This window comes from Taudactylus pleione, unplaced genomic scaffold (genome assembly GCF_031769625.1).
Source record: "Taudactylus pleione unplaced genomic scaffold, aTauple2 ptg000397bl, whole genome shotgun sequence".
NCBI lineage: Eukaryota > Metazoa > Chordata > Amphibia > Anura > Myobatrachidae > Taudactylus > Taudactylus pleione.
Genome location: NW_028284799.1, coordinates 490,320 through 509,879, shown reverse-complemented (window position 1 = coordinate 509,879; position 19,560 = coordinate 490,320). Strand labels below are relative to the sequence as shown.

At 41.0% G+C, this 19,560-nt stretch overlaps 1 protein-coding gene across 4 annotated transcripts in view; it reads right to left on the bottom strand.

Moving 5' to 3' along the window:
* The window catches only part of LOC148506705 (uncharacterized), a 383,360-nt gene that overhangs the window by 291,048 nt on the left and 72,752 nt on the right, over window positions 1–19,560 (bottom strand). For all 4 annotated transcript variants that reach the window (XM_088446314.1, XM_088446317.1, XM_088446315.1 and 1 more), the window contains one exon: window positions 14,641–14,776. In XM_088446314.1, coding sequence (XP_088302440.1) covers window positions 14,641–14,776 — 136 coding nt within the window. The remainder of the gene's footprint in view (window positions 1–14,640; window positions 14,777–19,560) is intronic.

Genomic DNA, 19,560 nt, shown 5'->3' with positions numbered 1-19,560 from the left:
TGGCCATGGCTGTACATGCTGCGTGACTGCTTGATGTACATCGATGGTACAGATGTTTACACAGAAGTGCGACATTGGACGGATATGAGAAGGCAGCAGTGGGCGTCTTTATACTGGCTGTACCTTGGAAGGCATTAGCATATTTTCACAGCTGTGTTCTGTGCGAAATCGCAGCAGCGAATGCATTAGCGTACTCTGCTGAATCAGGCCCTCGTTACTGCAAATTGTGCCATTATTTCTCCATTATCTATTTTACTGTACAGTAAATATTGCATGTGTATTTTATTGTTCATGCATATCTTTACATTTATGCACATTAAACCACTATTGCCACTTTCTTCTAACCCCTCCTGCAATTTGTACTAAATATCTAGCACATAGCCAAGTTTTTCCTATTTCTAGTGGACATATACAACAAAAAAAGAAGGGGCCACTGTGATTAGAGAATTATACATGTACCATGTACCATTCTTGGACACTTTACAAAACTTTGTAAAAGTTATTGTGAACATTATTATGCATGAACAGTAAACCACGCCAGAGGTAATACTAATTAATAATCCATTGGAGCATATAACTAAAGCACAAAACAAATTGGTAATGTTAATCTGTATGCAAGTGAAGATGACTACAGCACAGAGATAGCAGAAAATAATCATTGGCAATCTCATGCCGAAGGATCATATTTTGTAGCATTCATAAATAGACATATGTAAAAGTAACAGGATAATATCAAATTAATATCATCAAAATATATAAAAAGTATTATTAGAGTTCAGATAGCCAGTATTTTTCAACTTAGATGGAGTAAGACTGAAAGATTACGTAATAAATAACTTATTTTATAAAAAAAATAGTTAATAGCCTCGCAGTAATTGTGGTGCAGACTCATATTACAAGGATTAATAAATATGTGATACAAACGGGTTGGCTACGGGATGCCGGCGGTCAGGATCCCAGCAGTCAGAATCCCAACGCTGGCATCCCCACAGGGTTAGGATACCGACGCCTGTCGGTCGGTATCCTACCCCTTCCCCTCTCCCTACCCTTAATCCTAACCCTCCCTGGTGTCTAAACCTAACCTCCTCCTAGTGCCTAAACCTAACCTCCCCCTCCTCACACCCTAGTGCCTAACCCTAACCCTCCTCCTAGCGCCTAACCCTAAACCCTAACCCTCCCTCTAACCCTGCTACTTACCTTCGGGATGCTAGTGGTCGGGATGCCGGCACCTGACAGGTGTCAGGATTTCGGAATTCTGAACGCGTTAATGCGCGGTCGGTATTTTGACTACATGTATTTTAAAAATATTAATAGGGGAAAAAAGTACCTTCTACAAAACCCCAAAATCTGTCTAATTAGATTGAGTTTTGGGTTCTTCTCTGTCATCAATTATTATCAATTATTAGGTAAATCCATACCAGGCATTGCTGCAACTTTATTTTGATGTTTGCAATAACCTATTGATTATTAGGTAAATCCATACCAGGCATTGCTGTAACTTTATTTTGATGTTTGCAATAACCTATTGATTATTAGGTAAATCCATACCAGGCATTGCTGTCAAATATCTCAAGCATGTTTTTTTTTGTTTTGTTTTGTTTCTTTAGTTTGTAGAGGTATAGATCCAATTGTTAGCTTTGTGGTATTTCTTGATTGTTTATTTAATTTAATTTATTGCTAGCCATCCAAGTGGTTCCATATACAATGCCTCCCTTGCTTCTGCTCTTGACTCTATCGCTCCGGCAATCACTACTCACCCTCACAGATCCACACTTCGACACTGGCATTCCAAATGCACCAGATATCTGCAAAAGTGTTCACGAACCGTCGAGCGACAGTAGAGAAGGTCACGCTCTAAGGCAGATTTTCTCCATTTCAAATTTACGCTCTCATCCTACAGTGCTGCCCTTTCCCTCTCTAAACAGTCATATTTCAAGCAACTCATCTCCCAGTCCTCAAACCCCCAGCGTCTCTTCACCACCCTGAAGTCCCTCCTCTGCCCACACCCTCCTCGCCTTCCCTCCTTCTCTCTGCCCTTGCTACCTACTTTACAACTAAAATTGACTCCATACATCAGGATATTATATCCCACCAGTCCTCCAGCACTACACCTCCTCCTTTCCTGGATCATCCCTCCCCATCCATTTTACCTACACTGACATCCTTCTTCCCTGTATCTGGATAGGAAGTCACGGCCCTTATCCAGTCCTCCCCCCCTTCCACCACCCTCCTTGACCCTATCTCTTCACGTCTCCTCCGCTACCTCTTTCCTTGTGCTTGTTCCCATCTTTCCCACCTCCTCAATCTCTCCCTCTCATCTGGCAATGTCCCTTCTGCATTCAGACATGCCGTTGTCTCCCCCATTGTTAAAAAACCTACCCTTGATCCTAACATTCTCGCCAACTACCGACCCATCTCTCTCCTCCCTTTTGCATCCAAATTCCTTGAGCATATTGTTTACAACCACCTTACCACCTTTCTTTCCTCTCACTCCCTCCTTGACCCTTTTCAGTCTGGCTTCCGTTCTCTCCACTCCACTGAAACTGCCCTCACTAAAGTCAGCAATGACCTCCTTGCTGCCAAATCCAAAAGCCACTTCTCTCTGAACATTCTCCTTGACCTTTCTGCTGCTTTTGGACCACCCTCACCTGCTGCAAATATTTCAGTCCCTTGGTCTATGTGACACTGCCCTCTCCTGGCTATCCTCCTACCTCTCTGACTGATCCTTCTCTGTCTCCTCTCATGGCTTATCTCCCCCCCCCCCACATCCTCTCGCAGTAGGTGTTCCCCAAGGTTCTGTTCTTGGATCACTCCTTTTCTTCCTCTATACGTCTTCTCTAGGTGAACTCATCAGCTCTTTTGACCTCCATTATCATCTCTATGCCGATGACACTCACATCTACCTTTCCTCCCCTGACCTCTCTCCCTCTCTCCTCACTCGTATCTCCAACTGTCTCTCTGCTATATCTTCCTGGATGTCCCAGCGATTTCTTAAACTGAATATGTCTAAGACTAATATGATCATCTTCCTACCCTCCCATATAACCTCACTTCCCACTATTTCTTTATCACTTGATGGCACAACTATCTCCTCTAGCCCCAAAGTGCACTGTCTTGGAGTTATCCTGGACTCCTCCCTCTCCTTCAAACCACAAATCCAGAACCTCTCACAGTCCTGTCGTTTCCATCTCAAAAATATATCCAGGATCAGACCCTTTCTCACCCAGGATGCTACTAAGACCCTATACACTCACTGGTCATCTCCAGATTGGATTACTGTAACCTCCTTCTATCTGGCCTCCCAAACTCCCATCTCTCACCTCTCCAGTCTGTCCTCAATGCTGCCGCTGAACTCATCTTTCTCTCCAAACGCTCTACATCTGCCTCCCCTCTCTTACAAGCCCTCCACTGTCTCCCCTTCCCCTTCAGAACCCAATTCAAGGTTCTCACACTCGCTTACAAAGCCCTCACACACTCCTCTCCCATTTACATCTCTGACCTCATCTCCCTTCTCCTGTCCGCCCTCTTCGTTCAACAAATGCATGCCGCCTCTCATGCCAACTGATTACTCCCTCCCACTCCTGCCTCCAAGATTTTGCCAGTGCTGCTCCCCACCTTTGGAACTCTCTCCCTCTCCCCATCAGACTCTCTACAATCCTTCAAACGGGCTCTCTTTATCAATGCTTTCCAGCTCTCATCCTAACTTGCTGCTACATGCTCCCTCCTCCCTGTCTTCCCCTTCTGTATCATGCCTGTCTGTCTGACCCTCCCCTTGAGAATGTAAGCTCTTCCGAGCAGGGCCCTCTACCCTCTTGTGCTTCTCCTTACTTTATTTTCATCTACTTCTTATTCACCACTAGGACACCTAACACTTGGTTGCTTATGCTCTGTTGCTTATTTGGGTGTTATGGCCACCAATGTATCAATGTATATTATCCATATCCTTGTCCTGCATTGTATTGTGTTGTATTGTATTGTACTGTAATCATTTTTTGGTTATGTACTTTGTAAGGCGCTGCGGAACACTTGTGGCGCCAAATAAATAAACGATAATAATAATAATAATAATAATAATAATAATAATCAATTTCTTTCTATGTTCCTATGGATTAGTAATGTTATTAATATTCATTTATATAGCACCAGTATATGCAGCAGCACCTTACAGCTGGGAATAAACACAATAGAAGATGAGATTTCCAGATCCACTTTCTAGAATACACTTGTCATTAATACATCTCATTAAAACATAAAATGATATGTAAGTTAAGAAGCATCTAGCAATCAATATAAACACATTATAAAATGGTGTCCTTCTAATGAAAGTCCAAAAAGTCTAATATAATGATTGCAAAAAGTAAGTAAGAGACATTAGTCTGAGCATACAGGACAAATAGTATAAAGTAATTAATAGAATAGTGCACGGGCCATGTGATCAAGGCAGTCATCAGGGGGGTACAGATGGTACTAGTACACATGGTCGAGGATCACAAGGGCACCCACAGAGAGCCGATGATTGATTCTCCCTGTGAACTGCTTCTTATTCACAGGCAGTTGCCAGACTGTAAGTAATAAGCATGTGCCTGCTGGAAGGAATAACCAGTGCACTGCGAGCTCCTCATCAGACAGAGATCAGTGGCAGCTGCAGTGGAATTTAGATGTTGACATTGAACTTGCATTCCCCACGCCCCTCTCTCATAGGAGGGCGGATGATTCAGTGTGAAGACCACCTCTATCTTCTGGTGGCTCTTCATATTCCCTGCCCCCAACTCTCCTCCTTCTTTAGTCTTCTACACCCCTGCTTCCATTGTAACTGCCGTGTCATACTGCATGCACAGTAACAGAGACAAACAGACGTTTTCCAAGTGTGCCTCTGCCCCCATTCCTCCCTAAGCGTGCCTCTGACCCCGTCCCCAAGTGTTTCTCTGACCACTCTCTCCCCATGTTTGCCACTGACCACTTCCTCCCCAAGTGTGCCTCTGGCTGCCCTCTACAAATGTGCCTCTGATTCCCCCTCTCCAAGTGTGTCTCTGACCACTTGTTCCTCAAGTGTGCCTCTGACCCTCCACAAGTGTGCCTCTGACTCCTCTCCCTATATGTTCCCCTAACACCCCCTCCCCATGTGTTCCTGTGACCACCTTGTGTTGCTCTGACTCCCCTTCATTCTATCTGACCCTGCTGCCACCCACATCCTCAATTGTGAATTTTGACTTCCCTCCCCATGGTTGGTGGCTGCTGGTCAGAAGCGCATGGGCAAACGGAGGCAAGACCAGTGTCAGCACCACATAACTGAACCTAAAAATGTCAGATAAACACAATTTGTTTTTAAATAAATCATTAAGGCCTACCACTATTCAGCCTGCTGAAAGCAACAAATAATTGCTGGACAACAATCGCTAATAAAATTGGAAAACTCCATGGAAGACTATGGCATTTAGTAAACAGGATATGCCCATGTTGAGAAACTTTGCAATAGAAGTGGTGTATTCTACAGTTTAATAAAGATTATTAACTTAATGTCATTATTTTCTTTTTCATAAGAGTGGAAGTCTAGCTTGTTAAAATAGATTCCAAAAATGAGATTAGCGTCAGTTTTAGTAAGTAGAGAAGAGAAGATAAACTAGCCACAAGGTCAAGATTTGGAGGATGGAGGTCAGATATCTGAATAGACAAATATGGCTTAGAGTCAAAATTAATGCTTTCTCTAGTAGTTTCACTTTCTAAAGCTTTGTTCCAAATGTAAAGATTTAATGTAACTAATCATCTGAAGCTATGGATACACAGACCAATCTTGATGTGAGAATTTTACCTCTTTCCCCTCCTATTTTGTATGATGTATAAAATACTGTGCTGGAGGGTCAGAGCTTAGACTTCTTTGTGAAATATTATGTTTTAAACTTGTGTGCTGTGTGCTAATAGGCTGCATTATTTTTGCTATCAAAAAATTAAATCTTATTTATCCCAACATTGACAGTGGACATGATTACTGCTTTAAATATCAGTGTCCTACAGGATGAATATCATAAGCTTGGAGTTCATTTAAAGAGATTCCACCCCATACAATAACAGTTTACATGAGGTGGTTACTGCAGCTATTGCTATATTTCCAGATTGTAAATCTCAGGGCTAGATAGGCTCCCTGCAGAGTGGTATAAGGTGCAGTCAGAAGAAACTGAACCAAAATTATTAAACGGATATGGGGGCACATTTCAAACAGAGGAAGTTTCACCCTCAAAGAGAGTGGCCCTTATTACGTTATACTAGAGACTGGAAAGGCTGTACCGAATGCAATTTATACAACCCTTTTCCCTTATTATTAACTGACACAATAATTCTGGCTAAAATTTTGGCAGTTATGCTCAACATGTTAATTAATGACTTAATACATAGGGATCAAGTAGAATGTTTGCCTTGGGGATGCACAGCAGTAAATCTCAGAGCAATCTCTTTAGCAAGATCCAAACAAATCACATTAGCAAAGGCTCCAGAGTGATAGCTGCATTAGACGCTGCAAAAAGCCTCTGACTTAATGGAATAGAAATATCTTTGTGCTGTTTTGAATAAGATGGGTTTAGGACCAAAGGTAAGACAGGAAGATTAGTCTCCCATTCCCTTTTCATTAATTACAATACAAATATAGACATATGCCAAGGATGCTCTCTCTCGCTCTCGCACACTGTTTGCAGTGGTCAGTATTCAAAGATTACTTATGGGGGAGATAGAAGAGAACATTTTACTATTATTATCACATGATGTTATACTTATCAAATGCTCATTTATCTCTTTAGAATATATTTAAATTATACTTGATGAATAATTTAGTCTGCAAATGATATGAGTCAAATTTATTTGCATTAGAAGAGGAAGCTAAGGAAAAATAAAGCGTCATGGGTTTAATTGGGAGGATAACTTTAAATACCTTGGTCTAATTGTTTCATTGAAACTGGAAGAGTTTGAGCCTTAATGTGCTTCCATTATTTAACCATCATATTATGGCAAAAACTGCCACTGATAATTATTGGTTGGGTACAAATTATTTTTCATTCAAACTTGCTATATGTATTTCATTCCTCCTTTTATCTTTACAAAACATTTCAATCACCTTAAAAACTTAATTGACACATTTATTTAGAAAGGAAATGAACAATGTTTAAATATAAGACTTTTCGAAGTCCTGTAAAAATTAAGTGGTCTACTATTACCCAACCTCTACATTTTCTTACCACACAACCTACAGTATTTGCCGATAGATCTACTTTTGGAGCCATTCTAGATGCCTCAATTACGGGTTCACGTGACAAATTTGTACAGGCTTTATTTTCAAAAATATAAGTAAAACTGTATTATTATTTTATTTATATGGCGCCTCAAGGGTACAATAGCATCGTTTATAGGGAATAGCTTACAACATCACACACATATATTTATATATATATATATATATATATTTTACAATTCAGTCAAAGAGGATTTCAAGAAAATCAAGATCCAAGCAAACAAATTTAATTGTAATTTAAAACCGCTAGAGAAAACGGCCATTATTCAGCTAAAATCCCCGAAATTCTATAATTAAAAATGCTGACAAAAGGGGCGCTGTGGTCCTCCAAGAAAGAAGTGCCTATATGAATGAAGCTCATAACATTCTAGATGACACTTCTACTTACAAGAAATTAGAGCACAATTCAACATTCATTTTTCAGGAGGAACTACATGTTCTATTATATGATGCCAAGAGTAAAAATATCATCAGCAAGGAAGAATATGATTATTTGTTTGTGAAACATCCAATTATTCCAATCTTTATCATCTTCCTAAGGTGCGCAAAGATAAAAAATGTCCCACGGGAAGATCCATAATCTCAGGCGTTGACTCTCTAATGGATAATCTTTCTCACTATATAGATTTGAAACTACAACCTTATGTTAAAAAACAACCATCTTTTGTACAGGATAAAGACAAAATGCTGCAATCAGCTGATCTGGGAGCAGCGCTCTGAGTGGAGGAAGAGCCTCAGGTGACAGAGTCCAACGTGGCTGCGCCCATACTGTTGTTTAGGAGAGAACTCTGGCATGCAGCATGTGTGCCATCACGCTGGAAAGACACGTTGTGAACAAGGGACTGTGGAGAGCCATCTCCATGCTCAGTGACAGAACACTAAGTGGACAGGGCAGAAGCAGCACAGACAGACCTCAGCACCAGCCGGGAGTGATGTGCAGCGTAAGCGGACCTCTGTACTATCTGGGAGTGATGCACAGCATGAGTGGACCATAGCACTAGCCTGGACAGACACCGGAGAGGTAAGAAAGTGTTTTTTAAAGGCCAGAGCATGACAGAACTGACTTAATGGGGTCAGCGCCACACTGTTGTGCTGCACTGGCCCCTCCCCTCCCCCTCATTCTCTACTCCCTTCACTGGCTGCCTGTAAAATGACAAGTGTATTTTAAGATTGGCCTACTGACTCTTAAAGCCCTACATAACTAGTGTCCAAGGTACCTGAAGCAGCTTCTGAATCTTTATTGCCCCACTTGCTTACTGCGATCTGTAGATGAAGGACTATTAGCAGTACCTTGAATCTCCCTTATTTAATTTGGGGATCGAGCCTTTAGCTTTGCAGCTCTGACTCTATGTAACTGGTTTCCTTGCACAGTTCAAGAGGAATCCTTCAAAAATAGACTCAAGACTAACTTGTTTGCTCAAGCGTGTTACTAATGTCCCTTTAGTTCTTAAAACAGGGATGGGTAACCTCAGGCCTGGGGGTCGTATAAGGCCCGTGGAATCATTTGGTCTGGCCCTCTGAGCTTTTTTCTGCTAGCCTCATCTGGCTAGCAGGGTGCCTAGAATGGCACCCAGCAGCAAGAATCTATGCAGCAGTGCTGCCTGGAGTGTCCTTAGGATGCTTCAGATGGTCACACCGCTGCCCTTACAGCTCCCTGGAACATCCTCAGGATGCTCCAGGCATTGCTGTAATCACCGGTGATTGTGGCCCCGCCCCGTGTGACTACACATGGAGGGGGCATGGCCTACACCGGGCCCACAAATAATGCTATATATATATCAAAATGGCCTTCGGCAGAAAAAAGGTTCCCCACCCCTGTCTTAAAACAATACAACCCATATGCATAGTTCTCTTTTCTGTTAAGCATATGTTATATCTTGAGTTTTTTAAATGCAAATATAAAGCACTTTGATTCCTATTTGGAGATAAGTGCTATATACTGTAAATTACATCATTATTTAAAATATATAGACATATTTAGGTTTTGGCATAACAGATCCAAGCCCTGTCACAGGTCAAATATCTTTATAGCAGAGCATCATCCCAGGAAAGTGTTGTTAGCCAGTTTGAAGCCCTGTCGACTCCATCTCATGCTCTTGAACCTAAATAGAACCTTCCAGACATATTCTCTAGAGACCAGTGGACTTTTAAAAATTTCAAAGACAGTTCCAAATTATATTTCAAACAGGGGTCAAAGGACCAACGAATGGAAACAATTATGTCTCTTCTTACATGCTGTCCAACTGGCATATGGCATTTTAAGAGGATTTTATATCAGAAACATTGTCATGTACTCGCTGAACAGCATGTTTATTATAGCATCTGGCTAAAATGTATCTAAGTCACAAAAATAGATGAGTTAAATAGGTCTTCTTTAGATATACAGATGTAAGAAAGACACGTATGCCTTCTCTCTCTTGCTTTATGAGAGTTATAAAAAGTTAAAGTTGACTTGGGGAGTCTAAAGCATAAAGAATAAACCAGAAAATAAAATAGTACATGCAGTTTACACAGTTTAAAAAATCATATCTGATATCTCATATTTAATGAATCCTATGAGATATCCTAGAAACATTTACTTATTGAGGCATAAAATAATGCCTACAAACTCATAGGGTAATTGAGCATTTATCATGCTTTAGCCTTAAATAGTTATTACTTACACTGCTCAAATGCACAAATTTGCACTAAACCATGCCAGACATTTGCTTTCATGATCTATTCTGTATATGACATATGATAGCTCAGTGGTAATTGGTATGTGTTTCTACACTCTGTTACAGACAATTGCTACCAAAGGAAAATAAAATTGTTCAGTACAAACAAAGGGTAACATCCTGTGTTTAAAAGAGCATATTAAAAGGCTTGATTCTTATTGTTTATTGCTGTCCCACGTGACAGCCGACAGGGACAGCCGCAGCTTCATCGCAGCAAGCCAATAAGAATCATCTTTATTCTTAATGGCAGACTGGTTGATTGCGATCGACACTTTGGCCACCCCTGAAATAGGTAGTCGGATATAAAACTAAGAAACAAAACTTATACCTGAATTATATGTTTATTTATTGCTGGAACTTAAACAAAGTGCAGAAAGATTGAATAATAGCATTGTATACAAAAAACAACTTCATTTTGGAGAGTGTCCCACAACATGTTATTGAACTAAACTACATTAAATAGTTATTTTATGCTTCTGCCATCATAAATTTACAGGGATATATCATGTCCAGTAATAGGAGACACTTTACCCATAAATAGCCACAGCAATAGTGACACCTACAGATCATTAGAAAGAGTAACGTTCTTATTTACAAAACTAAAGACATTTCCTAATTACCATTCAATTTTCTAAAAGAAAATAAATAAAACTAAAAAGCTCAAAATAATTATAAAGGAGAAGGAAACAATGGCTTGCAATATAGCATTAGATCATAGGGTGTACAATTTAGAGTTATTTTTATAATGTTGATCCAGTTATACAGTACACTACATTTATGCAACATAACAAAAATAGCGTTTTTAATTTATTTCCAATGTAAACCATATCTAATAGTTTTAATTCAACAAATATGTAATTAGTATTTATACAACACATTATATACAGAAATATATGCATTTAAATAAGTGACTGAAATTATATATTGTCTTACATTGTATGTATGTTAAATCATAAATACTACAAAGAGCAGTTGGTGAAATTGGGTCAAAAGGAAAAATCACTCAGTCTAGAGAAGAGTATTTGATGTTTATGAGACTACAAAAGAGAACAGCAGACACATCAAAGACACACTGTTATTCATGACACATAAGGAGTGGGAGGAGACGACAGTTGCTCGGTTAGTTCCCAACTCGTCTATGACTCAGTCTTGCTAGGTAATCTCGTAGTTTGAAAAGCTTTCCATTTACTGCCCCTTCTTATTCATATACGCTGCTTAGTGCAAGCCTAACCTCCTCCATTCCCTAGTTGGCCCTTTTAGCGTCATAATCACAAGCAATTTACAGCTTGATAAGTTATAACAGGAGAGACTGTAAACAAATAATAAGCAATCTGATTTGCTTTGGGGCTGCATTGCTTGGCACTCTTATTACTTTTAAAAGGGCCGCACATTACTCTTACTCTCATTAATAAGTTAAATCAATGCACTGAATCAATGAAAGATACACTTATATCTAATAACATAGCAGGTGTTTAAACAAGCATTACAAGCTATAACAAATAAACATGACTAAAAAGCAGGAAGGAGCTGGGGGAAGCATGTAAAGGCTTTGATGGTCGTATTTGGCCCTAGGGCCACCTTTTGCCCATCTGCTGTAAACAATCCCCACATTTCAGAAGGAAATTTTTGAGACTGTCTACTGTCTAAAAAGAAAATAAGATGATTAATCAGAGTGTTGGCTGTAGAATGCTAACTAGGCAGTTTGTTGCTGTCATATTTGTAGTCAGGAATTAAAAGATCTAAAGTTGTGAGTTTAGAAATTTAAACCACAATCTTCTTTTTCCTTTTTGAGAAATTAATCACTACATTGAACAATAATATTATTCTGCTGCAATAGTGTGTTATTAGATTATTATGTGTTTATTTTTTGATAGTTGTCCTTTAAAGAAAGATTATTGTCCGTTGCTAATATCCTTTACATTGGCAAAATGCAATATTGTTTCAATTATACAAGTTAAATCTCTGGTTCAATGCTCATTCCTAGAGGACATCCATTGTGAAGAGTAATGTAGCCAAATTAATCTATCCAGTTATTTTTGACTACACAAATATCAACTAAACGACTTGTTTCTAGGAGAGAAAACAATATAATAATTATAATATCTTTAAGGAAATAAATCAGAATGCAGGATCCATATATTGAAGGCACATTACATGGACATTAAAATGAGAGATGCTAATTTAACTGGCAATTCAAACACTGCAAATAAGGCTAACTGGTTTTTCAGTGACAAGTTTATGTTAAATAAGAATAACCAATTTGCACTTTGGCCAAACACCAGTAGAAAATCCCTTACACAAATAAGAGGCACCATAAGCACCCTACCACATGGATGAGACCTAATCATTGTACAGTACCACAAATTCATGATGCAAGCCTATTAATAATGCATACAATAATATTGCATGGCACCTAACTCACAACACTAAAAAATACATCAAGTGAGGACTAAATTATATAATAAGCGTAAAAGAATAAGTTATTGGTTCTACAGTAAAAAAAAATGGAATCAGTTTTGGCAGTGATTCACGATTCAATCGTCATGTGATCTGCCGAAAACCCGGAAGAGAGTGACAGGAGAGAAGGACGCCACGGACAGCAGTGAGATCGGGCCCTGGGACGACGGAGCAGACAGTGCGAGGAACGTACAGGTGAGTCTTCGTAGTGGAAGGGATACGCGGTGGTCGGCTCTCACAAGCCCCAAACTGACATATCCCTTCCCCAGATGTAGGCTGCACCTCCGTGGACACCAGGTACTAGGGGACGTCTAATACAAGGTGGACCCTAGAGACAGCTAGGTCCAGAGCCCCTGGACCAACTCATCCCTGTTCTCTGTATATACATTAGCGGGATGTTGCTTGGACTGCCACATTGACTTTCATTTGTTATCGGATTCAGTTGGAATTATTATCCACTTTCATAACGTCTTTTTATTCAAGTGACTTTCATTCTCAATCGGACTTAATTGGAAGTAACAGTGACTTGTATATTTATGGAACTGCATCATTTTAAGGACAAGAGGCATTACAAGACTATCCACACGCTTACCATCTTCCTTGATTGACACTTTGTTCATATAGTGAAAGTGTTAGTTTGTTACAGGAATAATAAGATAGTTGAGAGATTTTATATATGTTTAGTGTATGTTCAACTTGATTTATTTATTATTTATTTTTTATATGTGACATTAAGTAAAGAGATATATAGTTCAATCTTTTTGTGGATTTATCAATATCTATATAAAACCAAAAAAATCTGTTTTGATAGCATTAGACAGACTCAATACATACTTAAGAAAAGCGCAGCACTTCGTCTATATAGCCAGAGTTTTGTACCAAGCTCCACCAAATTTGGCATGATGGTGTAGTTTGACCAGGATTAGGGTTTTGCCTAGATTTGAACTTCGTTAGGGCCACACACTGTCACACAATCCCTAAAAATGGGGACACTCTTAAATTACACAGGTTCTGGGGCTGGCTCCAGTGGAGATTGGCAGTCTGCCAAAAACCTGTGTGAAAGCTACAAAAGTATCCTTTTAACCTCACAGTTGGAGCAAACTTTATGACTCATGCAAGTTCATATTAAATCCACAGTTAGTCCTTTTTAAAGTTACCACCTAAATTAGTCAGCCCACTGTGTTTGTATGCAGGGGCGTAACTAGAACTTTGTGAGCCACACAGCAAGATCTTAAAAAGGGCCTACACAGACCCATTCACAGACCCATTATGCCACACAGAGTCGATTCAGGTTATGCCACACAGCAATGGCCCTTATAGCATTGTGCCACATTGTAATGCCCCTTACACATTATGCCCCCCAGCAACTCACCTCCCTGAGTCCCTCCAGTAGCCTCTCCCTGTGTGCCATCAGCAGCCAGCAGGTGTAAATTTGGTGCTGGGCAACCAGCTGACAATATTGGCACAATTTGAATCTGGCACCAGTCGAGAGCCAATCAGAACTCGCGTACCGCCAGCCAATCAGGAGCCCTCTGATTGGCTGCTGGTGAGTGAGCTATGATTACCTCGCAACCGGCGAAGCTGTCTCTCCATGTCTGCCTGGCGGTATGCCAGCTGTAATCAGCTGGCGGGCTGCCACCAAATCAACACCGCTGACACCCGGGCCCCTCGGTAAGCCTGACTGGACCAGCCCACCTTGTGTTCGTGACTGGGTGCAGGGGGAGCGGATGGCCACAGAGGCAGCTCGGGCACCATAGCAGCAGCACCCCTTGTACCCACGGTAGTTACGCCACTGTTTACAAACATTTTAGCAAACAGTGGAGTCCTTTTCAGAATCAATGGAATGGGTTTATAGGCGAGTACAATGTAAACAAATAAAGGCTGCAGGTGTACTTCAGGGTTCAGTCTTCAACCCGGGCAATGCTGGGTACGCCAGCTAGTTTAAACATAATATCAATAATTTCCAAAAAGTGACCAAATAGTAATAGTTCAGCAGAGAGGTAAAAAAAAAAGTAGAGGTGAAAAATCAAGAAATAAAGAAAAACCCCACATAGAAAACTTATATAATTTAATTTTAATTTAAATAATTGGTTAGTGGAGAAGTAGCCAAATCAAAAATTTACATCTTTGATTTAGACATGATGTAGGTAAAAATTTGTTTGTAGCACAACAAAGCACACGTATAGTTACCTTTATCATCTTTAATTTTGAAAGTTTCAGTTTTGTTCATGGCAAAACACAAGTCTTTACTTTCAACAGATTTTGGCCGCCTCCTTGAGAACGATCTCCATATTACCAACTCATTATCAATTCCTGTCTGGTCGTTCTGAAAATGCAAAAGAATAGATTGGTTGTATATCGTATTCATTGTGTTCTCTGCACAAGGCAATAAAGCAGTAACAGTGTAGGAACATAGAACCGGGTTGGGTACTGGATCCTGGCTGTCAGGATGCCGGCTGTCACAATACAGATAACAGCATCTCGTCAGTCAGAATCCCGACAGAATTTAACACTCAACCTAACCCTCCCTCTCCTACAGCCTACCAACCCCCTCCCCCTCCCCGCAGCTTAATTCTAACCCTTCCCTTAGTGCAGGGGTGGGGATCATCTTTTCTGCCACGGCCCATTTGTATACTTATAACATAATTTGCAGGCCCGGTGCAGGCCATGCCCCCTCTGTGTGATGTCACATGGAGGCGGTGGGGACACAATAGCTGGTGATTATAGCAATACCCTTAGGATGTTCTGGGGAACTGTAAGGGCAGCGGTGTGACCTTCTGAAGTGTCCGAAGGACACTCCAGGTGGTACTGCAGCATAGAATCTGGCTGCAGGGTGCCATTCAAGGCACCCTGGTAGCCAGATGAGGATAGCAGAAAAAGCTCCTAGATTTATTCAATTTCGAGTTCCGTCTGCGATTGTCTTGCAGGGCCAGACCAAATGATTTGGCAAGCCATATAAGGCCCGCGGGCCTGACGTTCCCCACCACTGTCCTAGTGCCTGCACCTAACCCTCATCGGTCGGGATTCTGGAACCGGGATTCTGACTGCTGTCAGGATTCCAGTGCCGGGATTTTGACAGCCGGCACCTTGACCGCAGGGATGCCGACTACATCCTTAGATGTAGGTCAATATCCACAGTGTAATCTCATATATATTTGAATGAAGTTTTTAATACGGGGTGTGAATGAATGAGTATTAAAGGCAATATTGAGAGACAGGACTGAAATTATGAGGAAAATATGTATGTTCCAAATCATGGTAGAAAATACAGATTGCATTTATGCTAAGACATACAGATGTGTCCTCACACATTTTTACTGCAGTTGCGCCAAACAGTCCCTCTCGGTGCGCCAGGTCACGTGAGACCTCTGCTAGCTCCGGGCACCTTTTTTTAATGAAAATACTTCTAAGTCGCAATATGATGTGATTAGGATGCACTAGCAGACTGTGCTGATTAATTTGATATGCAATACTAGTATATGTATGTGCGACTGAGTTTGAATCTGTATATGAAGTGCTTTTTTCCACGTCAAGTCCCGTTGGGCATTGTATACAGACTAAGTTGCATGAATATATACAAGTGTTGCATATCAAATTAAACAGTGCAGTCTCCTGATGAGTGCTAGTCGCATACGACTAAGGAGAATTTTGGGCAAAAAAGACACCAGACACTAGCAGGGTTGCACGGGACCTGGTGGCTCACTTATCTGAGGGATCTCATACTGCGAGGCATATTGAGGCTACATGTATGAGGGCACATCTGTAGCTTTTATATATGATTAATTAAAAACTAAATCTATATTACACAAAAAACAGCAAATTATAACTTACTGATCATTTTATTTCTTCTAAATACTTCATGGCAGCCATTACTCTGCGATTACATCCTTTTCCCTTAGACCTAGACAGGAAGTTTGTTCTCCTTCTTTAGGGTCCGCCCACTCCAGGTATATAGGTTCCCTCCTCCTATCACTCCTTAGTCTTTTGAATGTAACTTTAGGGAAAAAAACAGATTAGGGAGGGTAATTTATAGGCTGCCATGAAGTATTTAGAAGAAATTAAATTATTGGTAGATTATAATTTGCTATTTTCTTCTTCCTACTTCATGGCAGCCATTACGCTGAGATATACCAAAGCATAAAATATATGGGAGGGGGCATAAATATGCCATAGCAACAAATAAATAGTCCATAGAAACATCCAAAGCATAATACCTTGAGAAGGTATGAACAGATGACCAGGTAGCTGCTGCACAGATGTCTTTCACAGATACTTCAGCCTTCTTTGCCCATGAAGCTGGCATTGCCCTGGTCGAGTGTGCCATCAGATTTTCTGAAGCTTTACGCCCATTTTCTTCATACAGAAACATAATTAACTGTTTGATCCATCTTGCAATTGTCTGTTTCATGGGTGCTCCACTTTTCCTTGCACCAGTGTGCAGGACAAACAAATGTTTAGCCTTCCGAAATTCTTTAACTCTGTCTAGATAGACGGAAATGCCCCACACCAGATCTAACATATGCAGTCTCTCTTCTTTCTCAATTTTTGGTTGTGGAAAAAATAAAAAGGCAAAATAATTTCTTGGTTTAGACAAAAAGTTGATACCACTTTTGACAAGAAACTTGGATTTGTCCTGAGGATTATCTTATCTGGTAAGATATTCAAATAAGGCTTGATGTTCACCAATTCTTCTTGCTGAAGTGATAGCGGTAAGGAAAGCTACGTTCAAACGGAGTCATCGTCAATGCATTCAGAATCAAGTTCAAATCCCACGGGGCTTAGGTCGATCTCACTTGAGGTCGTACAATTTACATTGCTTGGCAGAACATTTTCATAAGATTTTCTTCAGATAATCTTCTATCCAACAAAATACGTAGTGCCTGCTTCAGACGCGGTCTCAAGCGCTGAGCGCTCGCAACCGCGTCGATGGTGGCCCACAGCGCATGCGCACGACGGAGCCGGCTCCGTCGCGCTCACGCGCGAGACCCGGCTAGCAACGGGCACTTCGTCGCTCCGGGTCTCGCAACAAAGGGGGCGAGCTGTCGATGTTGAGTGACAGCTCGCCCCCTTTGGTGGGCGGGCCGGGAGGGGTGGCTGCCCAAACGGAGGCATTCCCATGAGAACGCCTGTCATTTGGGGGCGGCCCCACTGATATCACGAGTGATGTCAGTGGAGAGATTCCGGCTCTGTTAGAGCCGAAATCTCTCTGGGGCTTGCGGCCACGAGACCCTACCACAAGGGTCTTGTCGCAAGCCCGATGGTCACGATGTTCTTGACCATCGCGACCATCATCATGGCCGCTCGCTGTAGCTGTGGGTGGTCACCCACAGCTATGCGAGCGGCCAGGAGGCCATTCTAAAAAAAAACAAAACCCGGCCCTGATTCAGAGCGAGCGCTCTGTCAGAGTGACCGGGTCTGAATCAGGCCCTTAATGCTGCTATTTGCACCATAATGGTTGAAGTCACTAGATCTTTTTCAAACCCATTATGTATAAACTGCAGTACTTGCGGTGTTTTAGCCTTCATCACATCAATCTTGATCCAGCCCATAATATATAAATGTTTTCTAGATTCTATAATAGATATCTGAAGATACTCTCTTTCTCACTTGCAGCAGAAACTGTGCCACTTGTTCAGACACTCCTTTCTGTCTTAGTAGTTCCCGTTCAATTTCCATACCGTCAAATGCAGACTTTGAAGACTTCGATGTAACAACGACCCTTGGTGTAACAGACCTGGCATGGCTGGTAAAGTCCATGGATCTTCCACTGCCATCCTTACTACTATCGGGAACCACGCTCTTCTTGGCCAAAAAGGAAGCACTATTATCACTTCTACCCTCTCTTCTCTGATCTTTCGTAGCATGCAAGGAATCATTGCATAGTGGGAACACATATCCCAGTTTAAATGTCCATGGTTGGGAGAATGTGTCTACTCTGCTTGTTTGCGGTAGGTGGTACCTGGAGAAGCAACTTGGTACCTTTGTGTTTCGATGAGTCACCATCAAATCTATCTGTGGGTGACCAAAATTTTTCACTATATTCTGGAAAACTTGGACATCCAGTTCCCATTCTACTGGTAACACCTTATGTCTGCTGGGAAAATCTGCAATCACATAGCCATTCATGTACCAGGAAAGGACAATCAGAGAACTGAGATGCTTTTCTGCCCATTTTAGAAATGTTGACACTTCTTCAATTAGGACTCGACGTCTGGTCCCACCTTGACGATTCAGATATGCCACTACTGATATATTGTCTGAAAATACCTTTAGATGTTTCCCTTTTAATTGATCTTGGAAACCTTCTATAGCATTCCAAACCCCCCGTATTTCCTCTTGCCTTGAGGACATTAACCTTTCTTTGGCATTCCAGAGTCCCTGCAAACTTTGTGTTAATAACTCTGCTCCCCATCCTGTCAAACTTGCATCGCTAGTTAGAACCAAATATTATTTTTCTGACAATGATGTTGTTCTGGAATTTATTTTTGAATCTCTCGTATCTTGATGTAAATTTATCCGATAAGATAGAGGAAACCCTCTTTTGCTGTACCGATGAAAGTTTCACTGTAACTTCCTCATTCTCCATCTTGCCCACAGTATTGCACCTATTGTAGATGACATCATTCCCAATAGGCGTAGCCCTAGACGTAATTGTATTCTTCCGCATGCCTCAACTAAGGCAGCCAATCTTTGGATTTTTGCACATCTTTCTTCTGACAGTGCTATATTGTATTTTTGAGTGCCTATCTGCACACCCAAAAACTGTATTTGTTGTAGTCTCCTCTGTAGGATTGGCAAAAGGACTGTCTCGTCATCCCTGAAGAGTATATGTCACTACACTGCCGCCCAGGTTTATAACTTCTGGCTTGTTTATACTGCTACTTCGCAGAAGGCATAGGATACCTACTTCTTTTATCCTGGGGTAATCTTATATTTACCTCCCGTCATTTTAAGTGAAATTGTTTCCAATTTATTATTAAAAAGTAGGGAACCCTCAAATGGTAAGGAGACCAACCTATTTTTTGAGTGGATATCAGCTGCCCATGGTTGCAACCATAGAGCTCGTCTTGCCATCACTCCTGCAGACGTACATTTTGCAGAAAACTATCA